This window comes from Sturnira hondurensis, unplaced genomic scaffold (genome assembly GCF_014824575.4).
Source record: "Sturnira hondurensis isolate 20B ecotype Veracruz unplaced genomic scaffold, ASM1482457v3 Scaffold0004136, whole genome shotgun sequence".
In the NCBI taxonomy this organism is placed as follows: domain Eukaryota; kingdom Metazoa; phylum Chordata; class Mammalia; order Chiroptera; family Phyllostomidae; genus Sturnira; species Sturnira hondurensis.
The window spans coordinates 27,115,358-27,139,839 of NW_028076767.1; the positions used below are offsets into that span (position 1 = coordinate 27,115,358).

Here is a 24,482-nt window from a genome sequence, read left to right on the forward strand (position 1 = left end):
GTGGTTCTCCCAGGGTGGCGCTGGACAGAGCCGGGGCAGGCGAGCTCTGGATGGCAGGCTTTGGCTCAACACAAGACAGTGCCAGACATGTCGGGTGTGAGCTGCCCCTCCCTGGAGGTGTCCATGAAATGGGCTGTCACAGAGGCTGGTGGTCCTATCAGGGACTGGCTGAGAGGAGAGTCGTGTGTGACCTGCCTTTCAGGTGGCCTCTTCTCCAGGCTCCGAGAGGAAGGGAAAGGGATTCAGCCGATGGAATCGGGGAAGACTGTGGGGGGGGGGGGGGCGGTCAGCATTTGAGCTGAACTTGGGAGGGTGAGGGTGAGATTTCAGACAATAAAACTGTGACAATATTGAAAGGAACTTCAGAGACAACCCCGGCCCCCGCCCCCCGTGAGGCAGGACACATAATTCACGTGAGGCTTGGGGAGCTGAAGTCACTTGCTCAACCAAGGTCACATCAGGTGTGCAGTAGCTTTTACAAGTTCAGAGGGTTCCCCAGGGCAGGGCCTTTGAGGAGCCAGTGGGTGCAGTCAGCACTGTGATTCAGGCCCAGTGGTTAATGAGTAACTGGAAGGCCCTGTGGCCAGGAATCAGCTGGCAGGGCTCGGAGGCTGAACTTGAGCCTGTTTGGGAGTCGTAGTGAGTGGGTGACAAGTCGCTCCTGACAGAGAAGTTTGCTCCAGCAGCTCAGGATTGGGGGGGCCATGCTGAGAGACAGGAGGGCAGAGCTGTGCTTAGGGCTGCTCCCCAGGACCTGAGCTGGGACCCAGAGTTTTCAGGTGAGAGGCTCAGCTGGGAGCGGCACCCCGCCTGCCAGCCTGATGGGCAGCCGAATTGACTAACTAGTTACCTAGCTGACTCGCTTCCTAACTACCTATTTACTTCTCTTCCTTCCTAACACCCTTCGTCCTAAAAACCCTTTTTTCTTCCTAACTCTTCTCCTTCCATCCTTTGCTTCCTTCTTTCCTAATTTCCTTTTTCTCCAACTTCTTTTCCCCTACCCTCTCTCCTTTGCCTCCTTCCCTCTCAGCTGACTCTACCTTCTCAGCTACCTAATTGTTTTCCTTCCTAACTAACCAGTTTACATCCTCACTCCCTTCCCCCTAACTCCGTGCCTTCCTTTTCTAAATTGCTAACTTCTTCCTGAAATTCAGGCTTTGGAGTCACACGGCCTGGGTTCAAATCTGTTATGTGACTTACTGGCGATGGGAATTGATCGAGTCACTTCACCTCTCCAAGCCTCAGTGTCCCCCTCCTTCAAACAGGGAAGATGATATAGTTCCTAACCCATGGCATTGTGGGACAAACCTCAGATCCAGTTGGCACTCGGTACATCTGTCACTGGTATGCCATTGGCGTGCCCTGGGCAGGCCGGGGTAAATGGGTCAACCACAGGAGAGGGAAGACAAATACAACAGCAGAAGCAGCTGCAGAGGAGGGAGCAAGAAGCTGGAGGGGCAAAGAGCTGTTCGGGTGTGGGGGTCACAGTCAAGGTGATGGGACGCGGTGGGCATGTCAAAGTTCCCACCAGGATTTAGAAGTTTTGCACACTGATACAAAGGTGAAAAAAATAACCTAACCCACTGTCACCTTGGGTCATGGCCCTCCAGACTGTTTTCCGTGGCTGTACACAAATGTTCGTGTCCACACGTGTCTCTTTTCTCTGTACAAAGATGGTCCCTGGTACACCTACCATTCTGAACCCTGTTTCTTTCTTTCTTTTTTTTTTTTGCTTGACACTGTGGCACATATGTTTACTGTTTCATTTTACATAGGCTCCTGTATCGATTTTGTGTGTTGTTGGGTGATTTTCCACTTTATATGTCCTGTAATATATCTTATCAATTCATTCCTTCATTCATTAGTCAGATATGTATGGAGCTCTGACTATATTCCAGGCCCCGGTCTAGGAGCTGGGCAGTCAACAGTGAACAAGAGAAGTCTTTGCCCTTGGGCAGCGGATCGTCTCCTTGGAGACAGAATGTAAAGCCTTGCATGAGAAGGTGTCAAAAAGTAAAATATAAAGCAGGAATAGGGGATAGGGAATGAGCTGGACCGGTTTCTTAGAGTGACCCACCTTCCTAGTTTATCCAGGAATGTATTGGTTTTAGCACTGAGAGTTCCACATCCTGGGAAACCTGCAAGTCCCGGACAAACCCGGACAGTTGGGTGCCAGGAATCAGAAAAGGCCTGTTGGAGAGGTCACATGTGAGCAGAGACCTCGGTGACATTAGTGGAAGGCAGCTGTGCAGGTGTCTGGGGAAGAGCATTGTTGGCAGAGGAAAAGTGGGTGTGAGGGGCAGGAGGCCCCAGGCACTCTGTGTGGGAGGGGCAGCCAGAAAGCCGGAGAGGCCGGGGTGCAGTGAGGGGCGGGCAGTGGGGACGAGGTGGAGCCGGGCCAGGTGGATTCTCGTAGACCATGCCAAAGACTTGGGATTTTGATCCTTCAAGTGATGGGACGTCACTGGTGTTTTAAGCGACAAACTCGCGTCGTCTGATTTACATATTTAGAGAGTTATTCTGGCTTTTGGTGGAAAGAGACTGTACGGGGCGAGGATACAAACAGAATCAGTAGGGCAGCCACTGCAATAAGCCACGCAGGTGACGCTGGTGGCCCAAGCAGAGGGGTCGCAGCAGTGGGTTTCTGGGTGCACTTGGAAGTTAGAGCCTGGTGGGAGTTCTTGGGGGAGTGAGGGAGGGGTGGGGTGCCAGCTTGAGCTTTTGAGCGGGTGGCAGCACCATTCCAGGGATGGAAGGAGCAGGCCGAGGAAGAGTGGAAGGAATGTGAGCCGAGACGTGTTTTAGCCGCGTGAAGTCCGAGGCGCCTCTGGATATCTAACCAGTGAAGCGTCCGAGAAGCAGTTAGACATTTAAATTCGGCGTGCAGGCGGGAATCAGAACGCGGGAGATTCGTTCGGGAATTATTGAGTGTAATTGGTGCTCAGTGCCGTCCAACTGCTTGAGATCAGCGAGGAAACAAGTGCAGACAGAGGCCCAAGGGCTGAGCCCCGGGACAGGCCAGTGTTTAAGTGTAAAAATAGGAGGGTCCAGCAGAAGAGGAGGAGGAGGAAGGGCAGTCAGGGAGGTCGGAGGAGAGCGGGAAGCTCCCGACGCCACGCAGGAGAAGGGGGTGTGCCACGCACTTCTGAGAGGCCAAGCGAGGGCGCCCATGAAGAATTCACCACTGGCTCTGGCACGTGGCAGCCACCGTTTTGGTGGCGTGTTGGGATAAAGGCCTCTTTGAAATGGGAAGACAACTCTTTCTGTTGGAGGAAACGGGGAACAGAGAAATGGACAGTATCCGGGTGGGGATGCAAGGTCGAGAGCGCAAGCTGTTTCAGCTGCGATATGCCCAAGCGCCTTGTGGTCATGCAGGTTGTTACTGTGGCCACCCTTGCTTTCCTGTTCTCAACAGTGCTGCTGAGTGAGGGGCCAATCAGGGCTGGTTGTTGAAAAGAAATGTCCTGGTGCTGAGCGTGTGTTTTGTCAACACGACGTCCTGCCCATCTGTGTATGGGTTCAACATTTCCGCTCTGTTGGAAGACGGTGGGCTCTGATACTGTTCACTCGGGTTTCCTTGGCTGACAGCGCCCAGCACCTGGCCCTTCAGAGCCTGCAGAGAACCCCCAAGGCCCCTAGGCTCAGGCCCCTCCCTGACCAACCCCTTGGCCCCAGCGCCATAGATCCTGCCACTATGGTGAGTTGCAGAGGTCTGGGTGTGGCATGTGGTAGCCACACAGGAAGTTCCAGGAGAACAGGGGCTGTGTCAGGCCCTGTCACTCATGCATTCCCCAAAGGACCCCTCGTGAGCTCCAGGGGAGAGGAAGGACCCCGTGAGTACTCCATGGGTCATTATCATACCAGGCAGCAGGGAATTCAGGAACCCAGTGCTGCTGGGGCCACATTTCTTGCCTCTGGTGCAGCCAGAGAGCTGTGGGCCAACTGGCCCCCTCCTGGGGCTGGCAGGGAGAAGCCCGAACGGCCAAGTCCTCGGCTATCAAAGTCCAAGGCCAGTCGGACTGAGCTCCAGGTTCCTCCCAAACATCTGCAGGTTCTCAGCTGCCATGATTGGGGTCCCGGGGCCTCATCTTCAGTCCCATACTGTTTACACCAGGCCCGGGTATGCCCCAGGGGCAGGTCTTCTTCCCCTACACACGCGCACACACACACACACACACACACATATGCACACGAACTTACAAATATGCACCCACCAATATGAATGCAGACACACAGTGACCTACACATGGTTACACTGTCACACACGTCAATAGACACCCATACTCATCTGCAGACTCACACACATAGATGCTCACGCATAGACTCACATGCATACACACAAGCACATTAACACATATAAAGATACACATGGACACACTACACAGAGGCTCCCCGAAGTACACACATATACACACCGGGAACACACAGTCACAGAAGCACAGACGCACAGACAAAGTATACAAACACGATCGCCATGACACACACTGACAATGGAGCCCAGGTAGTCACCTACATAGACTCATACACTGACACAAACACTGCAGCATACAGGGACACACAGACATGACAGACAGACAGGCCAAAGTACATCCACACATTAAATACCTGCACACGAACACCCTGACCCACATTCACACGGTCCACCAAACCCTGAGTCTCCAGGGCTTTCCTGCAGCTGTCACCCACCCCCAGGGGGAGGTGATGTCCCCGAGGGGACAGAGGTCTCCCAGCCCATCTTAAGCTCTGCCTGGTCCTGCATGATATCAACAGCCCCCCGATGCTGCTGGGAGTTTCGAGCTGGGGCCAGGCCAGCGCCAGGCACAGACACTTCAGCCCTTGTTGGGAGAACAGAGAAAGGCTCTCTTGTCCACAGCTCGTCCTCCAGCTCCAACTGCTGCTTCTCTCAGCGGCCCCTCCTCAGGCTGGTGCAGGTACGGGGGGCTTAGGGAGGCCAGGGCCTGGCAGAGGGGCCGTCAGAGTCAGCACAGGAGAGGGAGTGGCCACAGTGCGGGCTGTCTGCAGGAGCACAGGCCAAGGGCACCAGGCTGCTGCACTCTCCAGCAGGCAGTTCCTCAACTTGCTCTCTCAGGGCTCCACAGAGCCCAGGGACTCCCTTCCTTCCCCTGTGGTCACTTTCTCAGCTCTGCAGAAGGCCATGGGGTGGTGTTCCAGGTGCCCCCTTGTAAAGATAGGCAGCGTCTATCTAGAGAGCCTGGGCTGCAGCCCATGCCCCACAAAGGGCCAAGGCTATGGTCTTGAGATGCACAGTATCCAGCAGTTTCCCCAAGCAACAGGGATGTCAAGTGAAACATCAGCTCTTGGCCTTGACCTTCCAAGCAGGGGTGGATGGGGCTGTTGGGCCCTGGGCATCCTGAGTCAGGGCAAATAGGCCAGCTTCTTCCACTCTGCAGAGTGGGGACAGGACAGACACTGCCCCTAGCTGCATGGACCAGCTGATCTGTTTGATCTCAGTCTGGGGTCTCTCCATGGCACCAGCCCAAGGCCCCCAGGGCAGCTGCCCTGCCAGGGGCATTAGGCAGAAATCACTGTGGCAGGGAGACAGCACAGAGTGCAGACTGGGGCTGTTCCTGGGAATTCAGGAACAGCATGCCTGGGCAGGAGCCAGGGCAGCCCAGCCTGCCCCTCGCAAGCTGTGCCATCCTGGCAAGTCCCCTTCTAGGCCTCAGGCTCCCCACCTGTGAAATGGAGTGAGGGGGGGCAGACTTTATGGTCTGCCAGGGTCCTTCCGGCCTGGCCATCGTGGACTTCTGGAGCTGCCTGGCTCTCAGGGATCTTGCTACTCTGGCTGTCCCCAACCCTTATAAAAGACTCAGCCTGGGAGGGGCCACCCTGACCATTCTCCCTCCTTCCCAGTGGAGGTTGTCTCATGTAGGGGTGGCTGGCCTCTGGGGTAGAAGGATATCAGGCTGTGGCAGGTGTACAGATGGGGTTGGGGAGGGGTGGTGAGGGCAGCGGTGCCCAAAGCCCTAGACAGGTGAAGCTAACTCCCCAACCAGCTCTCTAATGCCTCTCCTTGTGTTCCCAGCCCCAGCCCTACCGCTGCTACAGAATGGACTCTGGTACTAGCCCAACTGGGACCCTTAGTCCACAGGTGAGTGGGTCTTGGTTCCCCTACCCACCACCAGGGGGCTCACGTCCTTACCTAGCTCAGAAAGTCTATATAGAAGCACCTGCCAGGCAGGTGAGCCATCCCAGACAGGACAGTGCAGGGAGGGGCGGGGGGGGGGCGGAACTGGGGTCACTCTAAGCTCATGGAAGTGGGCTATTTTAGGGGTAAATAGATAAGAGATTTGGGCAAAGGCTTCAAGAAGTAAATGAGGTGGAAAAGTCACAGAACTGGCTCTGAGGACACTTGGGTTGTAGTAATACCTGTGGGGCTGCCTGTAAGTCCTTGGACAGGACAGCCCTTCTCTGAGCCTCAGTTTCCTCACCTTCACAAGAGGCATGAGAGTGAGCCGCCACCCGAGGCTGTTGTCGAAGCTGACCAGATAGTAGATGGGGGTAGGTGAGTAGAGGGGTGGAAGGAAGGAAGGAGCCTAGTAGAGATGTTGGAGAATGGATCAGGGCCTGGGACAGGGGGCAGGGATGGAGCCAAGGAGTAGGCACCTGTTGGTATTAATCACCTCTTTCTGTAAATGTCTTTAGCCCTCAAAGGCCAATGGGAACATCAACCTGGGGCCTTCAGCCAACCCAAAGTAAGTTCCAGTCTTTCAAGGAACTTCCTCCCCTGGCTCCCCTAGCCCTGGGAATAAAATCCAAGTTCTCTGGTCTACCTTCAAGACCCTCTGCGCTCTGGGCCCAGGACTATGCCCCACCTTTACCTCGCACTAACTCCCCAGCCTCCGCCCATGCTGAGCCCTGGGCCTAGAATGCTACCCAATGTCTACGCTGTTGGCAGCTCCCCACCCTTTGGGCCCTTCTCAGGCTTTGAAGCCAGATCCCTTACCTTCTCTTCAGTTTTGTCTGGTTTTCTCCCCACTGTACATGTTATCTACCTGATTGTGAAATCCCCAGGTGCAGGGGCCAGTCTTATAAGACCCTTCTTGGCTGAGAACACGTCAGCGGTGAGGAGGCTTGGCTGTAGGAAAGCTCCTTGTATTCCCCACGTCCAAAGTGAAAAAGAAGTCTGAATTTGATCTCGGGAGAAGGTTTCACAAGCTTGCGAATGCTGACCCGTGTTCTCCCCTCTTCCCCCAGTGCCCGGCCCACCGACTTCGACTTCCTCAAAGTCATTGGCAAAGGGAACTATGGGAAGGTAAGTGACATGGTGAAGATGAGGGGCCTGGATCTCTCCTCCTTTGGCCTCCTCCACCCGCTGCCTGTCACTCGCATGTGCAAAGAGGAAGCTTACAACCTGCAGATTCAAGGATGCAGGGCCACAGCTGGGGTCCATCAGTGGAGTGGTCACCTGTGTGGGCTTGTGTTTCTGCTTCCCTCAGGTCCTACTGGCCAAGCACAAGTCCGATGGGATGTTCTACGCAGTGAAAGTGCTGCAGAAAAAATCCATCTTAAAGAATAAAGAGGTACCAGAGCTCAGGCATAAACATTTCCTCTCCTTCTCCTCAACTCCCAGGCTAGGGTGGCTTCCCAAGATGTGTCCCAACTGTGAGGGGGTCCATGGGCTGGGTGCAGAGGGGGTCACAGCAGGGGGCCAGGTGGCACCCAGGCTGCTGACCCTTCTCAAAGAAGGCAGGCACGTCAACAACCTCACCCACAGGCCTGAAGAAGGAGCCGGTCCAGCCCTGTGCCTCCCCCTGGGAAATTCAGGGCTCCACATAGATGAGCCCTCGGCCGTGTCTAGGTGCCTGCTTCCCCATCTATGCGTCTGTGTAGGGTGGGGTCACACTTCGTAGTCTCTGAAGGCCCTTCCAGCCACAGCCATCCTAGAGTTACGGAGGCTTTAGCTCACTTTATACCAACCTCATTAGGAGGAGCAAGCAGGCCCTGAGAGAGGGCTCAATATCAAATCAGAGGACTCAAGAGAAGACAAGGACATCTTGGGAGTGGGTAGGGGAGGTCTTCCTGAGGGAGGTGGCCTTGCAGCTGGCCTTGAAGGTCTGAAACAAGGGGGCCCGGGAAGGGGAAACAGCGTGAACTGAATAAAGCATGAATGTGGCTTCATTTATTCAGTAATCACATAAGCTTTGCTCATCACCCCAGGGTTGGCAGGCAGGGGTTTCTGATCTGGGGGCTGGAGCTGCACCCAGGTGGACTGGTTGGGGATGAAGCCACCACACCAAACCCTGAATCTAGGCAAAGAGTTGGGCTTGGCAATAAGGAGCCACAGTGGGTGTCTGAGGAAGGGCCTGGGAAGGTCCCAGGCAGGGCAAGCCCCACCAGCCGGGCCTTGAGGGCAATGCCATGGGCCCCTGTCTGTGTGACCCCACAGCAGAACCACATCATGGCGGAGCGCAACGTGCTTCTGAAGAACGTGCGGCACCCGTTCCTTGTGGGCCTGCGCTACTCCTTCCAGACGCCGGAGAAGCTCTACTTTGTGCTCGACTACGTCAACGGAGGAGAGGTGGGTGGGCCCGCAGGGAGGTCCCCTGGGCCGGCTTTTAGCTGGGGACTGTCCCTCCCACATACCCGCTGAGTACCGGGCTCTGGGATGATCTCACATTTTTCATACAACAGACCCGTTCTATAGCTGAAGAAACCGAGGTTCAGGAGCTAACTCACTTGCTCAAGTGCACCCAGCTCGTACCTGGCACAGCTGGGACCCGAATGAGGGCCCATACTGGCTTCCCCCTGCAGAGCTGCCCAGGCTCACCTGGGGAAGAGGAGCTCTGTGGTCCAGGTTTCCAATGCCCTCGTTTTACCCCAGAGGCCACTGGTGGGGGTGACCAGGAAGCACAGCTGGATGAGCTGAGTTCCCTCCTGGACTTCGTTCTGGCCCTCTGGGAAAAACAGTGGGGTCTCCTCGGCGATCCCAGATTTAAGCTGTGTGACCTCCTGCCTTTTTGCCCGGTGCCAAGATGGGACTTCTCGTCCTGCATCCCTAAGTCCGCTGGTGGAGGTGAAGGACTTTCCATGCCAGCGAGACAGCCCAAGCAGCTGGCCCACGGGCAGATCTAACCTGGGCTGATTGGACAATAACCTTATCACCTGGGGTGGAGGAAAAACACGGCTTTGAACCACCCAGCTTCACATCCCAGCTCTGCCAGGTGCAGGATGCATGAACCTGGGAGGTCACCTGACAGCTCTGACCCCCTCCCAGTTTCCTCTTAGGTGAAACTAGCATGTATTTGATACCTTGAAGGTGGTCATGAGGATTAAATGAGATAAGAGATGTGAAAGGTTCTGGCTTGGAGCCTGGAGCACAGTAGGCGCTCAGTCCACACTTATTCATTGCTCCTGCTGACCCTTTGGTCCCCCATAACTGCTGTATGGGGTGGGGGCTGGCATGTGTTTTGTCGTCTGAGTGCATTGCAGTTCAGAGAGGGGGTGACTTGGCCAGCTGCCCCCCTGCATTCTAGGAGCTGGAGCCACGCCCCCTCACCCCAGGAAACCCTCTCATAGGTGTCTTCTCCCTCCAGCTCTTCTTCCACCTTCAGCGGGAGCGCAGGTTCCTGGAGCCCCGGGCCCGGTTCTACGCCGCTGAGGTGGCCAGCGCCATTGGCTACCTGCACTCCCTCAACATCATCTACAGGTGAGGCCTGCCTGTGGCTCAGAGCCAAGCCCCGCCCTCTGCCCCAACAGCCAGGGGCTGTGTGCACCCCCGAGTCCTGATGAAATCCCAGTGAACCTGAGTTCTGAGGAGAACCCTTTGCCTGAGCAGAGCACCCCAGTGCAGTAGGGTGGGAGCCTCCTTCTTTCTAGGATCAAGGGCCCGTCCTCCCCAGGCTTCCCTGGACATCTCTGTGAGCCTCCATGACACCCCTCCTGCCAGGCCCCCAGCTCCCTAACTGCCCTCACTGAGTGGCTGGGCCATCACAGCACGCTCTTCTCTTGTTTCCTGAAGGGACCTGAAACCAGAGAACATCCTCTTGGACTGCCAGGTGTGTGTATGTGTGTGCATCATTGCACACATGTTCTATGCACCCACAAGTGTGTGTGGATGGGCATGCATATGATGGAGGAATGCATTCAAATATGTGTGTGCCCCTACATGTGTGCCCACACACATATATGTGCATGTATATGTGCATCGTGCGCACACAAGAACATGTGTATGTGCACATGTGTGCACATGTGCATGTATGGGGGTCTATAGGGGGCAGGGGTGGAGTCAGGTAGAGGCTCGTGAATTTTGTATTCCTTCCATATCTTAGACTGGGTTCCCCGGAAACAGACCCTGAGCTAAAACATTGGGTGCAGAAGATTATTGGGGAACAGTCTCAAGAGATCAACCTTTAAGGGAGTGGAAAAGCAGGATTGGGCAGAGGAGGAAGCTCACCTGCACTGTGGCTGCAAGTGAGGCCTCAGCCAGTCGGGGTGAGGAGGGTCCCAGCTGGAACGGCTCTTTAGAGCTGTTCTTAACTGGGGCAAGTGGGCTGGGTGTTTGTGCCCCTGCACCCATCAGTCACTGGGCGGGGACTGCCCCTTGGGAGGGCCATAACTTTGGGTGAGGGCAGTGGGAGAAGGGCATAACAGCTCCTAAGGGGAAGATCTGGGCAGAGCCCCGTGGTATCCGCCCTCCTCACAACTTCCACCAGCCTCCCACCTGCCCAGCTGCCGCAAGGTGTGGCTGCTTCCTGGGTGGGTCCCCAGTGCTCTGTCAAGGGGCTGCTGCTACCAGCCCCTTCCAGCAAGGACATTCTGGAGCTGCCACTGTTACAGGGTATGGGTCTGGGTCTGCAATGAGCTGGGCAGACAGCAGAACGCCATTCCCTACCCCACCCCCCTGTGCCACTCCCAGTCAGGAAGGCCTAGTTTTCTCTGTAGGGCCTTCAGCCTGTGCAGGGCATCAGACCCCACGGTGGCTGCCTTGAGGTGTGGCGCCTGGGCTTCAAGGGTTGGCCTGGCCATACCTTAATCTTGAACCACCCTCCTGCCCCATTCTTCCCTCCTCCACAGGGACACGTGGTACTGACAGATTTCGGCCTCTGCAAGGAAGGGGTGGAGCCGGAGAAGACCACGTCCACATTCTGTGGCACCCCGGAGGTGAGCTAACCCTTCCAAGAGGAGGCAGGCTATGAGGGGTTGAGGCCACAGCTCCTGATTAGAGGCAATGGTGTACACCAAAAAGAGCTCCCCTGTCCCACCCAAGCACTTCCCCTGAGCTGCCTGTGCCCCCAGCCTTGGTTCCCTCGTCTGTGTAATGCGGGGTTCAGCTGGCAGAGCACCCAGCTAGCTGCTGGTGTTTCTACCATGGTGCTGTCTGATGGAAACGCAAATCCACAGAGGTAATGAAAATTTCCCAGCAGCCATGTTTAAAAGGTGAAAAGAAACAGGTGAAATTCATTTTAATAATGTATTTCATGAACCCAATGTACACAAAATATTGTCATTTCAACATACAATCAATATAAAATTGTAGAGATAGTTTGTTTTCTGTTTCCTAAGTCTTCGAAATCGGAGTGTATTTTACAGTGATGGGCCACCTCAGCTGAGACCAGCCACATTTCAAGTGTGTGGTGGCCACATGTGGATAGCGACTGCCCTACAGGGTGAAGTCCATGTGCAACAGGAGGGCCTAGCCTGACAGTTAAGATCAGGGCTGGCGAGTGTGAAAGACACCTTTTCTTCCATCTTCTTCCATCCACCAAGAGCCTGGAAGGTTAACATTTGTGTGTCTCAGCAGTAATCCCCACGTCTGTCTGTCCTGCCAATGCCTCCGTGCAGCCTGAGGGTTCAACCCTTCCTTCAAACTCTCACCAGTGTTGACCCTTGGACCTCGAACTGGGAGGAGTCCCCAGTTGCTTGGACAGCTGTCTGGGTGGGGTTGTGGGACTGAGGCTGCAGGTCTGGCGAGCTCCTCCCGAGTGGGCATGAGGCGGGGCGTTCACTGCTCGGCTGTTCTCCCCATGCATGATGATCCAGTCTTCAGATTACAGCTGGACCTCCTTGGTTTGGTGTAGGGTAGCCGACGGACGGATGACCTTCTGCGCAGGAGCCATTGTCTGTGTTTGTGAATGGCCAGGTGTCCGCCGGACAGAGCTGGCCTCCCCAGGCCTGACAACCCAGCCATCCCTTCCTTGGACATTGCCAAGTGCAGGGAGCAGGGTGTATGGCACTCCGGCTCATGTAGGAGACAAGTGGCCCCAATGTGTCACCTCTTCCATGATCTTTTTCTCCAAGTGCCCTGTTTACAAATGGAGAGGCTGAGTCTGCAGGGTTTCAGATAAGTGTTTCCCCTCAACAGTACCTGGCTCCAGAAGTGCTTCGTAAAGAGCCTTACGATCGGGCGGTGGACTGGTGGTGTTTGGGGGCCGTTCTCTACGAGATGCTGCACGGCCTGGTGAGTGGGGTCTGGCCATCTGCAAGGGACATCTGGCTCTGGGGAGAGGTGGGGGTGGGCCTCTCCCTTGAGTCACCTGCTCAGGCTTCTCGAGGAACTGAACGGGCCATCTCTCCACTCCAAGCTAAAACAGATGATGCCAAAGTGAATACAAGGATGATATGTCTTTTTCAATAATGTCAGTTCAGCACTTTATAATACTCCACCTCCTATGTTACTCCTTTGGTTCCTCAGAATAGCTTTTTGCGAGTGGCTGCAGGAAATGGAGTTGTTTTCAATTTACTGAAAGGGAAACTGAGGCCCAGAAAGGTCAGAGTGCTGGTAGGTTGTGCAACCAGCCCAGGACCCAGTCCCAGGCTGCCTGTTTAGGCGGAGGTCCATGCAGACTTGCCCCAGGGCAGGCCTCACTCTAGGGCGGCTTCAGCAACAGAGCTTGGTGGACGTAAGGAGGAAGGGCTGGCAGAGCAGGTGGGAGGAAGAGCGTCAGGAAAGACGGGCTCTGGGTACGGTTTGGGGCCTAGCTCTCTGCCTAGGCTTTCATCTTGCTGAGCCTTGTCTGCTCTTCTGAACAATTGCGACCTGTCTCCAAGGACGGTCATGAGGATGGGATGAAATGATGAAGGGTGTGAGCCTTGCAAAGTGCGAAGTTAGTGCACAAGGCAGGTTACGAGAGGTGGGTAGGGGATGCTCCCAGGAGGTGCACAAGTCTCACACAGGGGGAGAGAGACCCCTTGGCCTTCCCAGAAGCCCTCTCCACTGTACTGGAAGCCCAGAGGTCTCTGTCCCTCTCCAGTCTGCCACGTGAGCCAGTGTACAAGACGCAGGTCTGGCTGATCCTTCCAGCGACCTGGCTTTGCTCTAAGTCTCTCTGAGACCTGTGCCCACTTGCACATGGATGATCCTCCAGCTCTCTCCCTCTCTCACTAGCCACCCTTCTACAGCCGAGACATAGCCCAGATGTATGAGAATATTCTGCACGAGCCACTGCAGATCCCTGGGGGCCGGACGGTGGCCGCCTGTGACCTCCTGCAAGCCCTTCTCCACAAGGACCAGAAGCAGCGGCTGGGCTCCAAAGCAGACTTTGTATGTGACTTGCCGGTGGAGCACCGGCCCCTTCTTGCAGAGACAACTCAGAAGCACAGTGACATGCACCCAGCTAATTTGCTCATTTGGAAATGCACAGATGCTGCTGCTTCATTACTTCCTTCAGTCTGGTGCTTTTAGTCAACCAATATGTGCTGAACACCTACTGTGTGCCAGACACTGAGATAAGTGCTAGGGATTCAGTAGACTGGGTCTCTGCCCTTATTGAGTTTATGGGGGGGGGGAGGGAGACAATGAACAAACATTATATACAATTGTTACAGAGCGTGGCAAGTGTCAGGAAATAAATGAACAGTGAGCTGAGACAGACAGTAATGATGAGAGGGGGTGAATTCACACTGGCATGGTCAGGGAAGTCCTCTCTGAGGAGGCGCCAAGCTGAGATTTGAAGGAGAAAAGGAACCATTTGTGCAGAGCTGGAAGGAGGCATCCAGACACTGGGCAGCATGTGCAAAGGTCCTGTGGTGGGAGCGAGGTGGAGAGTGGTACGCTTCAGGGTGTTTTGAGCAGGGGTGTAGTAAGAGCCAATTTTAAGTTTTAAGAAATTCCTCTGGCTTCTGTGCAGAGTGGACTAACCTGGCTTTTCACAAATATGTGAGCGCTTCCTCCTTGCCAGCGCCCAGGCTGGGCACTCAAGATATAGAGATGAAAAGTTCATAGTCCATTCTTTTACCAAGTTTCTTATATATTTTGTATTAAAATAGCATTTAAAAAATAACCTTCCATTCTCTACTCAACCAAAGATCATTTGAGTTTATAAAAGGAAGACCACGATACTCTTCTCCCTGGAAGTTTTTTTTCTCTTCTAGCAAAGAGCGGCTGAGATGTGTGAACTAGGAGACAGGTACCTGGGTTCAGATCCCCGCTCCACCACTCACACTTAACTTCTCTCTGTGAGCCTCAGTTTCCCCATCTGTAATAATAGTGCCTAGCTCTAAGCTGCTATGGAAATCAAATGGATTAAGATATGCAAGGCACTTAGGCCAATGCCTGAAACATAGTAAGTGCTTTTTAAGTGTTTGTACCAACAGCCCTACATGACAGATGCTGTGAAGTATAACAACATTTAGGGCATTTGTCTACCCATCCCTGGCCAGCTTAAGGAATGAGGTTTTCGGGACAACTGGTACACTCCTTCCAGTTTGCATCTTAAAAAATATATATGATTTTGTCTGGTCTGTGTGGCTCAGTTGGTTGGTCATCCCATACACTGAAAGATCACTGGTTCCATTCCCAGTCAGGGCATACACCTAGGTTGTGGGTTTGATCCCTGGTCAGGGTGTATGAGGTAGGCAAGTGATCAATGTATCACATCATCATCTCTCTCTCTCCCCCCCCTCACCCCTCTCTTCCCCTCTCTCTAAAAGCAGTGGAAAAATGTCCTCGGGTACAACCAGTGTTACTAGTTTTGGGAGATCTGGGATATTTGGGGTCTGGCTTTTTAACAAGCCCAGAAGGTGGTATTCTGATATAGGTGGCCGGAGAATCATTCTTTGAGAAACAGAGGCGGGGGGGGGGGGGGGGTCCCAGGGTGGGNGGGGGGGGGGGGGGGGGGGGGCGTCCTGCTGGGACGGGAGAAAGTTGGCGCTGACCTTGGTTTGGAGTCGGAAAGAAAGGGTGAAACCCACCCAGGGCTGAGTCCTAAATTCTGGGTCTCTGGGAGCCTACAGCTTTTCTTGGGTCTTTCCTTCCTAAACCTTCCAGAGTGAGTTGCTTTGTCTATTTCTCTGGTTTGAGTTCTGGAAGAGTCCAATGCACTAAGGCAGAGTGGGCTGGGGTTGCCAAGATCTCCTGGGGCACCCTAGTTCAGTGATGTGCCTCCAAAGCCTAGCAGGTTCTGGCGTACAGTAGGTGTTCACTAAACAGATGCGGAATAAACAAATGCCCTGGGAGAAAGGGTCTGGGTTCCTGATGATGGCAAAGGGGAGAGGCCTGGCTGCAGCACTGTCGTCCCAGGAAACCAAGTTACATTCTCAGTAAAGGTTTTGGGGCTTGATGGTCAGTTGCCAGTCGAGTTGGAGCTTGGGGCGGAGTCGGGAAGGGTTGGGAGTGTCTGTGGGGAGGGCTGCTTCTGATCGGCACCTTCTTCCTGCAGCTCGAGATAAAGAACCATGTGTTCTTCAGCCCCATAAACTGGGATGACTTGTACCACAAGAGGCTGACGCCACCTTTCAACCCAAATGTGGTAAGAAGTCACCGCAGTCCAGATTCTGGGTTACCAGGCCTGGCCCAAGTTAGCAGGGCATCTGGACCAACTCTCTACAGGTGGGAAAAAACCTGGATCCAAGGGACTCCATGCTTTGTCCAAGGTCACATGGAAAGTTAGAGGCAGAACTGGTGTAGAACCAGGAGCCCTGACTGCCAGTTGAGCTCTGTGTGACGGGCCATGCCTCCACTTCTTCATTTTTAGCACCAGTGACTCTCACTACACAGCCCTTTACAGGTTTTTATTTTTTATTTATTTTTATTTTTTTTTATATTTTATTTATTTATCTTTCGAGGGTAAGGGAAGGAGAGAGGAGAGAAACATCAATGTATGGTTGCCTTTCGTGCGTCCCCTGCTGGGAGTTGGCCTGCAGGAAACTGGCCTGGGTGGCCTGCAACCCAGGCATGTGCCCTGACTGGGAATCGAACTGCAATCGTCTGGTTCGCAGGTCCGCACTCAATCCACTGAGCTACACCAGCCAGGGCTATTTTTTATTTTTTAAAATATATTTTATTGATTATACCATTACAGTTGTTCTATTCCCCCCCTTCATTCCCCTCCACCCTGCACACCCCCTCCCCCACCCTTCCCCCCCTTTAGTTTATGACCATGTATCTCAAGTTCTTTAGATTCTATATTTCCCCTACTATTCTTGCCCTCCCCCCATCTATTTTTTGCCTACTGTCTATGCTATTTTCTGTGCCTTCTGCCCCCTTCTCCTCCTCNTTTGAAAAATCAGCTGACAGTCTGATGGGAACTCCTTTGTAGGTAACTGTCCCCTTATCTCTTGCTGCTTCTAGGATTCTCTCCTTCATTTTAATCTTGGCTAATGTAATTATGATGTGCCTTGGTGTGTTCCTTCTTGGGTCCAAATTCTTTGGGACTCTCTGAGCTTCCTGGATTTCCTGAAAGTCTATTTCCTTTGCCAGACTGGGGAAGTTCTCCTTTATTATTTGTTCAAATACGTTTTTTCACTCGTGGCTGTTTCTTTTCCCCTTCTGGTACCCCTATAATTCAGATGTTGGAACATTTAAAGATGTCCTGGAGGTTCCTAAGCCTCTCTTCGTTTTTTTTTGAATTCTTGTTTCTTCCTTCTTTTCTGGTTGGATGTTTTGTTCTTCCTTCTGCTCCACTCCATTGATTTGAGTCCCAGTTTCCTTTCCATCACTATTGGTTTCCTGTGCATTTCCCTTCATTTTAATTAGTTTAGCCTTCATATGTTCCTCTAATTTGTGACTAAAATCAACCAGTTCTGTGAGCATCCTGATCACCAGTGTTTTGAACTGTGCATCTGAGAGGTTCGCTATTTCTTATTCGCTTAGAGTTATCGGCTCTGGGGCTTTGAGTTCTTCTTGAGCCGTATTTTGGACTGTTTGTGCCTGTTACGTATGAGGAGCACCCTAGGTGTTCACCAGGCCGAGGCGACCAGGCGCTGGGTTGTGACGCTGTATGTGGGGGCGGGGCCAAAGGACAGCAATGGCGGGCCCCTTCTGCTGCCTCTCACCATCACTGCAGGCCACGCGGTCTGTCCCACTGCGCTCAAATGTGCGACCGCAGTCAGCCCACCATTGGGTTCGCTCGCTGGGGCCTGCGCAGTCCGTCTCACTGCTCACTCCTCTGCTGGTTTATCTGGGCACGAATGTGTGACCAGGTCAGCCCGCCACCCCGAGCCCTCACTGGTTCCACCCGACGCGGAGCTACCTGGGTGCCTGGGGTCGGGGAATCCTTCCTGCCCGACCCTGCTCCGCTGCTGGCTCCTCCCCTCTTACAGGTCCCAGTTGAACGGTTCGTTGTTGTCAGACTTCCGTATAGTTCAATTTTCTGTTCTTCGGCTGCGTCTTTGTTCTCCAATCCTTTGTTGTATTCAAACTTGGTTGTGGGAGAAGGCACAGTGTTTCCACCTACGCCTCCATCTTGGCGGAAGTCCTCTGCTTTACAGGTTTTAAAGTGTTCTGTGTCACGCAGCGACTCCGGGTGGAGCCAAGCCCTGTATAGATATTTTCCCCCTATGGTTAGTTTTTTTCCTGATAAGAAAAATGGCATGTATTCGTTGTAGAAAGTATATAAAACAGAGAAATTTAAAGCCACAGGAGAAAAAAGCTTATTATCTCACTGCCCAAGGGAAACCACGGTTGATGTGTTTCCTTTCCATCGTTCCTGTGTGTTTTTTACCTAGGTTATATTTTATATAGAGATACTTTTCTCCACCCCCCTTTTTTTGCTAAAACTATGTCATTATTACTTTTATTTTATTTTTTAAAGATTTATTTATTTATTTATTTATCTTTAGAGGGGAAGGGAAGGAGAGAGAAGGAGAGAAATATCAATGTATGGTTGCCTCTTGAGTGAGTCCCCCGCTGGGAACTGGCCGGCAACCCAGGCATATGCCCTGACTGGGAATTGAACCGCCATCCTGTGGTTCGCAGGCCCGCGCTCAATCCACTGAGCTACGCCAGCCAGGGCTATTACTTTTATTAAAAAAAAGATTTTATTACCCTGGCTGGTGTGGCTCAGTGGATTGAATGCTGGCCTGCAAACTGAAGGGTCGCAGATTCAATTCCCAGTCAGGGCACATGTCTGGGTTGTTGGGTCAGGTCCTGGGTGGGAGGCATGTGAGAGGCAACCACACATGGATGTTTCTCTCCCTCTCTTTCTCCCTCCCTTCCCCTCTCTAAAAATAAATAAATAAATAAAATATTTTTTAAAAATGTATAAAAAAATAAAATCTTTTTTTAAAGGGGAGTGAGAAAGAGAAGGAGAGAAGCATGGATCAGTTGCCTCTCACACACCCCCAGCCACAGACCTGGCCCACAACCCAGGCACGTGCCCTGACTGGGAATTGAACCAGTGACATTTTAGTTCACAGGCTGGCGCACAGCCCACTGAGCCACCACAGCCAGGGCCTATGTCATTATTTCTGCAAGTAATATAAAACTTTACAAGGGTCATTTTAAGTAACTCATACTATTTCAACCCTACGTTGGTGGCATAATGTATCCAACCCTGCTCCTAATGGCGAACTTCAGGTTGTTCACCACTTTCCATTTATCGTAAAGTGCTGGTGCACATCTTTAAGTGTCTGCCTTTGCCTGGAGTTCTGGCTGTTTCCTTGGGGGCGGGGGGGAGTTGCTGGTGGAGAACGACCAGGTCAAAGAATGTGAACGTTTCTTGGTTCCTGAGTCACGCCGCCCCCGCTGTGTGTTAGGGTGTGCAGTCGATTTCTGACCTCTGGAGCCTGCTGGAGGCTTCTTACTCTCTGCAGTGTGTGTGTGGTTTTTAACTTGGAAAATTTAAGGAAAAAATACCACCTGGTATTGCTTTAATTTTCGTTTCTTTGGTTTACAATGAAGGCGCTTAGTTTTTACATGTTAATTAGCAGCGCTAGTATGAAGGGAAGGAACCCTGTTTCCGGTGGACACTGGAGGCTCTCCTGGCCACCTCTAACCATCGAGCGATGTCCAGTCCCTTTCATCCAAGGGTCCGGACACCTCAGCACTGCCAGTTTTACTATTCACATCTCCCCCGAGGGGATTTACCTGTTTGTGAACCTGTCTTTGAACTTCAGGTTCTTGACATCAGTTGTCAGATAGGGTATGTTCAGTGCAGGCACTGAAACGTGTCTTTATCTGAGGATTTAAAAAAAAGACTGTGAAGATAATATTGAACATACACTTTGGAGAGAGAATTATATATACAAATACTAGACAGGGTGATAATAAAATGCAATGCATGAACTTCAGAGTGAGACATGGTGGCGGTGGGTTCCTGTTCTGTCCCCTACCACTGTGAGATCTTGAAGACGTTTCTTTAGCATTAGTGTCTTTGTTTGTAAAAAGCAGAGCAGACTTGCCTTGTCTAGGACCATACATCAAAAAAGGGCCAGAGTTCACATTCTGATCTTGGAACTCTGGGTCCTGGGCTAGTGCCACTGTGTCCTGAGGCCTTTTTGAGAAGCTAGAAGCCAAGGTCTCTTCGGTTCCACAGGCTGAGGCTTGCATACTTGCAGAGCAGATTTGCAGAACCTTCCTTCCACTTGCTCACCTGCTTACTGCGTAAAACCCAGCTGTTTCAGCCTTCTCCGCAGACAGTGCCTCCTCCACAGAGAGGCTGTATTGGCTAGCTCTTGCTACATAACAAGCCACCCCCAAACTAGGTAGCTTAAAATGATTTGTTACTTCCTTCTGCTTCTGTGGATTATTTGGGTAGTGTTCTTGGCTCAGGTCAGGCCAGCAGTCTCTGCTGGGCTTTCTCATGTTAGCAGTCGGCTGGCAGGTCAGCTGGCAGTTGGTGATCTGGAATTGCCTCACTCACGTGCTCGGCAGCTGAGGCCTCTCAGACTCCAGGAGGATGGCCTGGCTTGTTTACAGGGTGGCCTCAGTGTTCCAAGTACAGCAGGAGAGAACTCCAAGTGTGTGTTTTTCAAGCCTCTGATGGCACCACATTTGGTAATGTCTCATTGGCCCGAGCAAGTCACATGGCTAACCCCTATTAAAGGATGTAGAAAGAGACTCCATCTCCAGATGGGAATGGAGAATTTGTGACCATTTTATAATCTCCCTCACAGGTCTTGTGCAAAATAACTAAAGCAGGCTAGTCGCTCTTCACCATATTACCCTATTTTATATTTTTATGAGGCCTATCAAAATCCTAAATTATTTGTGTACGTGTTTATTATCAGTCCTCCTACCCCTTGCATAATATGAGCTTCGTGAAAGCAAGGGCCCACTCAATTTTGCTCTCCCGTATTCCCAGGGCCATGAGCAGGGCCTGGGAGGCATTCGGTCAGTATATGTTGATGAGGCTTGTCTTAGGGTTATTGTGGAGGAGGCATGAGCTGATATGTGGTTATTGGACCTCGTGGAATAAAATGATGCAAACTTATGGGTAAGTGATAGTAAGGAAGGGTGTCCAGAAAGTGCTCAGAGGAAAAGCCCAGCTTCCCTCTCAGGGCTTGTGGGTTCCTTTGGCAGCTCTGACACCTGTGTTCCCATCGTTGGCTTATATTCACAGGCAGGACCTGCTGACTTGAAACACTTTGACCCAGAGTTCACTCAAGAAGCCGTGTCAAAGTCCATTGGCTGCACTCCGGACACTGTGGCCAGCAGCTCTGGGGGCTCAAGTGCATTCCTGGGATTTTCCTATGCACCGGAGGATGACGCCATCTTGGATTGCTAGGACAGAAGTCCCTGTGACACCTCTTGAAGAAAGCTGGATCTGTAAGGAATCACCTTCAGCTGCTACGAGCAGAGACTCAAAGAAACAATGGCTTAAATGAGATTTTGTTTCCCCAGCACATAAAGAATTGTGTTGGGTGGCCCAGGGCTAGTACCCCAGGTCATCAGATACTTAGGGGCTTTCTATATTGTGCTCTGCCATCCTTGGCAAATAGCCTCAATATTAGTTGCTGCATTATCATGGGGCGGTTACTGGAGCTCTAGCCATTGCTTTTGAGTTCTGGGCAGGAGAAGAAAGGAGGAAGGAGGGAAGAGCAAAAGGACACTTTTTCAGTTTCCCAGAAGCCCCACCCACTGACTCTGCTCGTTAGCCACCCATGCCTACCTGTCATGAAGACTGGGATGTGGGACTTATTAGCTGGCACAGTATTACTCCTAATAAACAGGCATTCTGACACTCAGGGAGGAGGAGGAAAATGTTGGGTAGGCAACCAGCAGGCTTCTTTGAGATTTTTATCTCAAAGTGTGAAATGACAGAGATGCGACAAGCCTATAGGGTAGCACCCAACATCCTCTCTTACTTTCCGATGTTGATGGTGGTTCTCTTTATTGCGGGTAGGGTTAGACATTTGTTATTAGATCTGTCTGCCTGGCATCTGAACTCCTCCCTCTGTTCAGGGAATCTCCTACTTCATGAGTCTGGCTGAGGAACCATGACTACCTCCATTGAAAGTAGCTGGAATTCTAGACAGTTACTTTCCCAGCCTCCCTTGCAGCCAGGGTCAAGCATGTGACCCAGGAATGCAGCTGGGCCAGATTTTGACTCAAAGAAGGGACCTGGAGCTCCCTTTCATGTGGTAGCTGTGGTGACGGTACCCACAAAACCGAGTTCCTGGGGTAGAGGTGGCAACGATGTAAATTGTGGCAATTGGGACTCAGTGGCAGCAGCCACAGCAGCAGCAGCAGCTGTGGTTTCTTCATATCACTGCTGTGGTGTCATTCCCCTCACTCCTGGGAAGGCCTGAGCCTCGTCCTCTAGCTATGAGAGCTTCTGATCCTTTTAACAATCCCATCCCCTTTTTGGCTTAATTGTCCAGTCAGCTTCAGAAAACCGACTTATGCAGAAGCCGTTTCTATGCTAGACTCTTTCAAGACTATTACCAGTTTTTATCCAAACAACCCTAAGGTGAGAACTATAACAGACCCTTTTTACCAGTGAAGTGACAGGGTCAGAGAAGTTGTTCCTTGCCTGGTCCCATAGCTAACAGGGCCAGAGCTGGGACTCAGAGCCCTACAGGCTGAGTCTGGGCTCTCACATGTAACCTGTATGTTCATCTGCCTCCCGGTCTGTTAGGTCCAACAGAATGACGGTCAAAATCGGTAATGAAAACCAAGTCAGGAACTGGTCAGGATAAACTAGGTGGTGGGAATTGGGGTGTGGAAGGAGACATTCAACTTGCTCAGGGTCTGGGCCTGGCTGCCAAGTTCATGGTGTGCTCCACCTCACCTGCCCTGTATGTTTGGCAAGTCTAAAGCCAGGAGCCCGGGCCTTGAGGCTGGTGCCAGCTTGGTGACCACAGCTTCCTAGCCACCTGTGGAGCTCCATGTGATCAAGATGAGTTATTTCTCAAGGTAATTCTGGACAGAACAGGAGCACATAACCTCATGAATTCAGAACACCCTGCACTTACTTGTAGGGATGGATCATGCAGCTTTATTTCAGTGGAAAGCGACTTCTTTTTCATAGACCTGTGGTTCATTATCTACTTATTAGCTTTTTGGTTTGTTAATAAGAGGAACTTTCTTAACATCAGTGTGTGCTGTGATTTTTATTGCCTTTTCTTAACTTGGTCCTTTCCTCCCTTCCATTTATCCAGGGCAGACTGCTCCCCACTCCCACCCCAGGAATTATAAGGGGATGAAGCTGAAGACCATGGAGAACACACCAGTGACACAGCCAGTGAAGACCAAAGTTGGGTCAGGAGCAGCTGTTGTTACCCTTTGACATGCACTGAGAACTCTGAAACACTCTGATTTGATTTGTCTTCACAGTGTCTGCTGATTGACAAATGTAGAACAGGAGGGAGGGGCCAAAATTCCCCCAATTTCCCAAAGCAAAAAACAAGAGACTGTAATTGTCCAAAATGTACTGGTAACGTCAAAAGCACACGATCTGCTGTATTGTGAAATACAGCAGAATTGTATTGAGAATCACATAATGATTCTCTCTGTTCCAAGACTGTAAGATCACAAAATTTTCATCAGGATAGAAAATAAAAATGAAGACAAACTATGATATAGAATTGATCATGCTACGCCTATGTTTACTGAGCATGTTCTGAGTGTTATGTACATTATCTACGCACCTCACAGTGAGCCAGCATTTAAAAATTAACCTCCTTTATAGATAAGAAACATTTGCTCAGAGAGATTAAGGAACTTGCTTAGGGTCACCCAGCTGGTATAAGGCACAGCCAGGAATTGAACTTGGTGGCAGCTAATTCTAAGACCCTTGCTTTTTCTCCAACCCCCAACGGTGGGAGAAGTGCTCTGGATAGGCACTTTTTCCGTCTTCAAGCACTCACTCCACACGGAGCAGAAGGATCCCAAGACCTGTGCCAACTCTCAAGTGACATAGCCTACTCCCTCTACAGTGGAAACACATCACTTCCATTTTTATACCTCGCTGAAGACTGTGTATCTACCCAATTTCGCACCAAAATACAGCGTCCCTAGGAAGAGAGTTCTCAATTGCCCTCCTCCACTGTTTAACTTCGCAATGACAGTAACTGTGGAAAGGCAACAAGAGCTGTGTGTTTAAGATCCCCTAACTCCTACCACTTTATACATGTTGAAGATTCTAACAAACATAAATGGAAATCGAAACTGTCTGAAGTCTCATCGAGTTGAGCCAGCGAGGTCGTGGCATTGCACCAAAGTCCACAGGCTCAGGACGCGGAGCGCTTCCCGGTGGAGAAAGGAAGACTATCCGCCCCTTGTTTCTCATTCTCAAGGCGATGTCTCTTTCGCATCAGCAGCTCCCTCTGCCGGCTTGCTCTTTGCAACCCTCGCCTTAATGAATGCTATTTTTCTTTCACATCTCTGCTCATCGCAGGCGCCTTTCTGCCCAGCTCCAGCCCTCACAGCTCCTTAAGACAGTTTATATTTTCTCGTTTTCTGTAGGGTCTGGCCAGGTCTAACTCCCCACCTGGGGGCGCTTCTTGAGGGCGAGTTCACCGCTATATCCTGGGCCTGGAACTGCGGTGTTCAGAGATGCGGGACTAATCAAAGTGAAAGAACTAGCTCGGGTTACCCTCTCACCACTAAACCTACCCACTGTCCTCCGGAAAACTGACCCCAATGTCCCAGGGAGCCGAAACTCTTTTGCATCACTGTTCAAGTCTCTTTCAGCAATTCCTGGCAGTTGGACCCCATCTCGGGGCCGCAAAGCCCCGCCCCTTGCTTCTTCGCACGCCTGCGCTCTTAGGGCCCGGGCTGGGACGTTCTTCAACAACCCGTCTCCCAGCGCCGGGAGCCTTCACTACTCTCTTCCCGCGGGGTCGAACGAACTTTAGGC

The 24,482-nt window shown here is 52.0% G+C and overlaps 1 protein-coding gene and 1 long non-coding RNA gene across 5 annotated transcripts; one reads left to right on the forward strand and one right to left on the reverse strand.

Annotated features, from left to right (window-relative positions):
* The first annotated feature begins 599 nt into the window (after positions 1–599).
* On the forward strand, positions 600–23,027 carry SGK2 (serum/glucocorticoid regulated kinase 2). Of its 4 annotated transcripts, none has more exons than XM_037044102.1 (15): positions 600–779; positions 4,676–4,931; positions 6,047–6,112; positions 6,667–6,716; positions 7,219–7,276; positions 7,461–7,544; positions 8,411–8,542; positions 9,558–9,670; positions 9,983–10,019; positions 11,038–11,124; positions 12,326–12,421; positions 13,349–13,504; positions 15,621–15,710; positions 20,742–20,947; positions 22,783–23,027. In XM_037044102.1, exons 2-14 carry the CDS (start codon positions 4,758–4,760, stop codon positions 20,904–20,906), a joined length of 1,308 nt encoding a protein of 435 aa, XP_036899997.1. In that variant the 5' UTR covers positions 600–779; positions 4,676–4,757; the 3' UTR covers positions 20,907–20,947; positions 22,783–23,027. The 4 variants fall into 4 exon arrangements, with proteins under 4 accessions (XP_036899997.1, XP_036899996.1, XP_036899998.1 ...); XM_037044101.1 differs by having other exon boundaries at positions 4,693–4,931; XM_037044103.1 differs by having other exon boundaries at positions 4,693–4,931; positions 8,414–8,542.
* LOC118985498 (uncharacterized) lies at positions 17,663–24,346 on the reverse strand. Its single transcript, XR_005066131.1, has 3 exons — positions 24,227–24,346; positions 19,268–19,357; positions 17,663–17,718 (listed from the first exon to the last, which is right to left on the reverse strand). It is a non-coding gene; the product is annotated as an uncharacterized LOC118985498 (long non-coding RNA).
* Between the last annotated feature and the right edge of the window lie 136 nt (positions 24,347–24,482).

What these genes read in the sequence shown, in the direction of transcription:
- SGK2 (XM_037044102.1), top strand. Translation starts at nt 4,758, where the DNA reads ATGATATCAACAGCCCCCCGATGCTGCTGGGAGTTTCGAGCTGGGGCC. An exon ending in ACGAGATGCTGCACGGCCTG is followed by an intron (nt 12,422 to 13,348) that starts GTGAGTGGGGTC and finishes CTCTCTCACTAG; the next exon opens with CCACCCTTCTACAGCCGAGA. An exon ending in CACCTTTCAACCCAAATGTG is followed by an intron (nt 15,711 to 20,741) that starts GTAAGAAGTCAC and finishes TTATATTCACAG; the next exon opens with GCAGGACCTGCTGACTTGAA.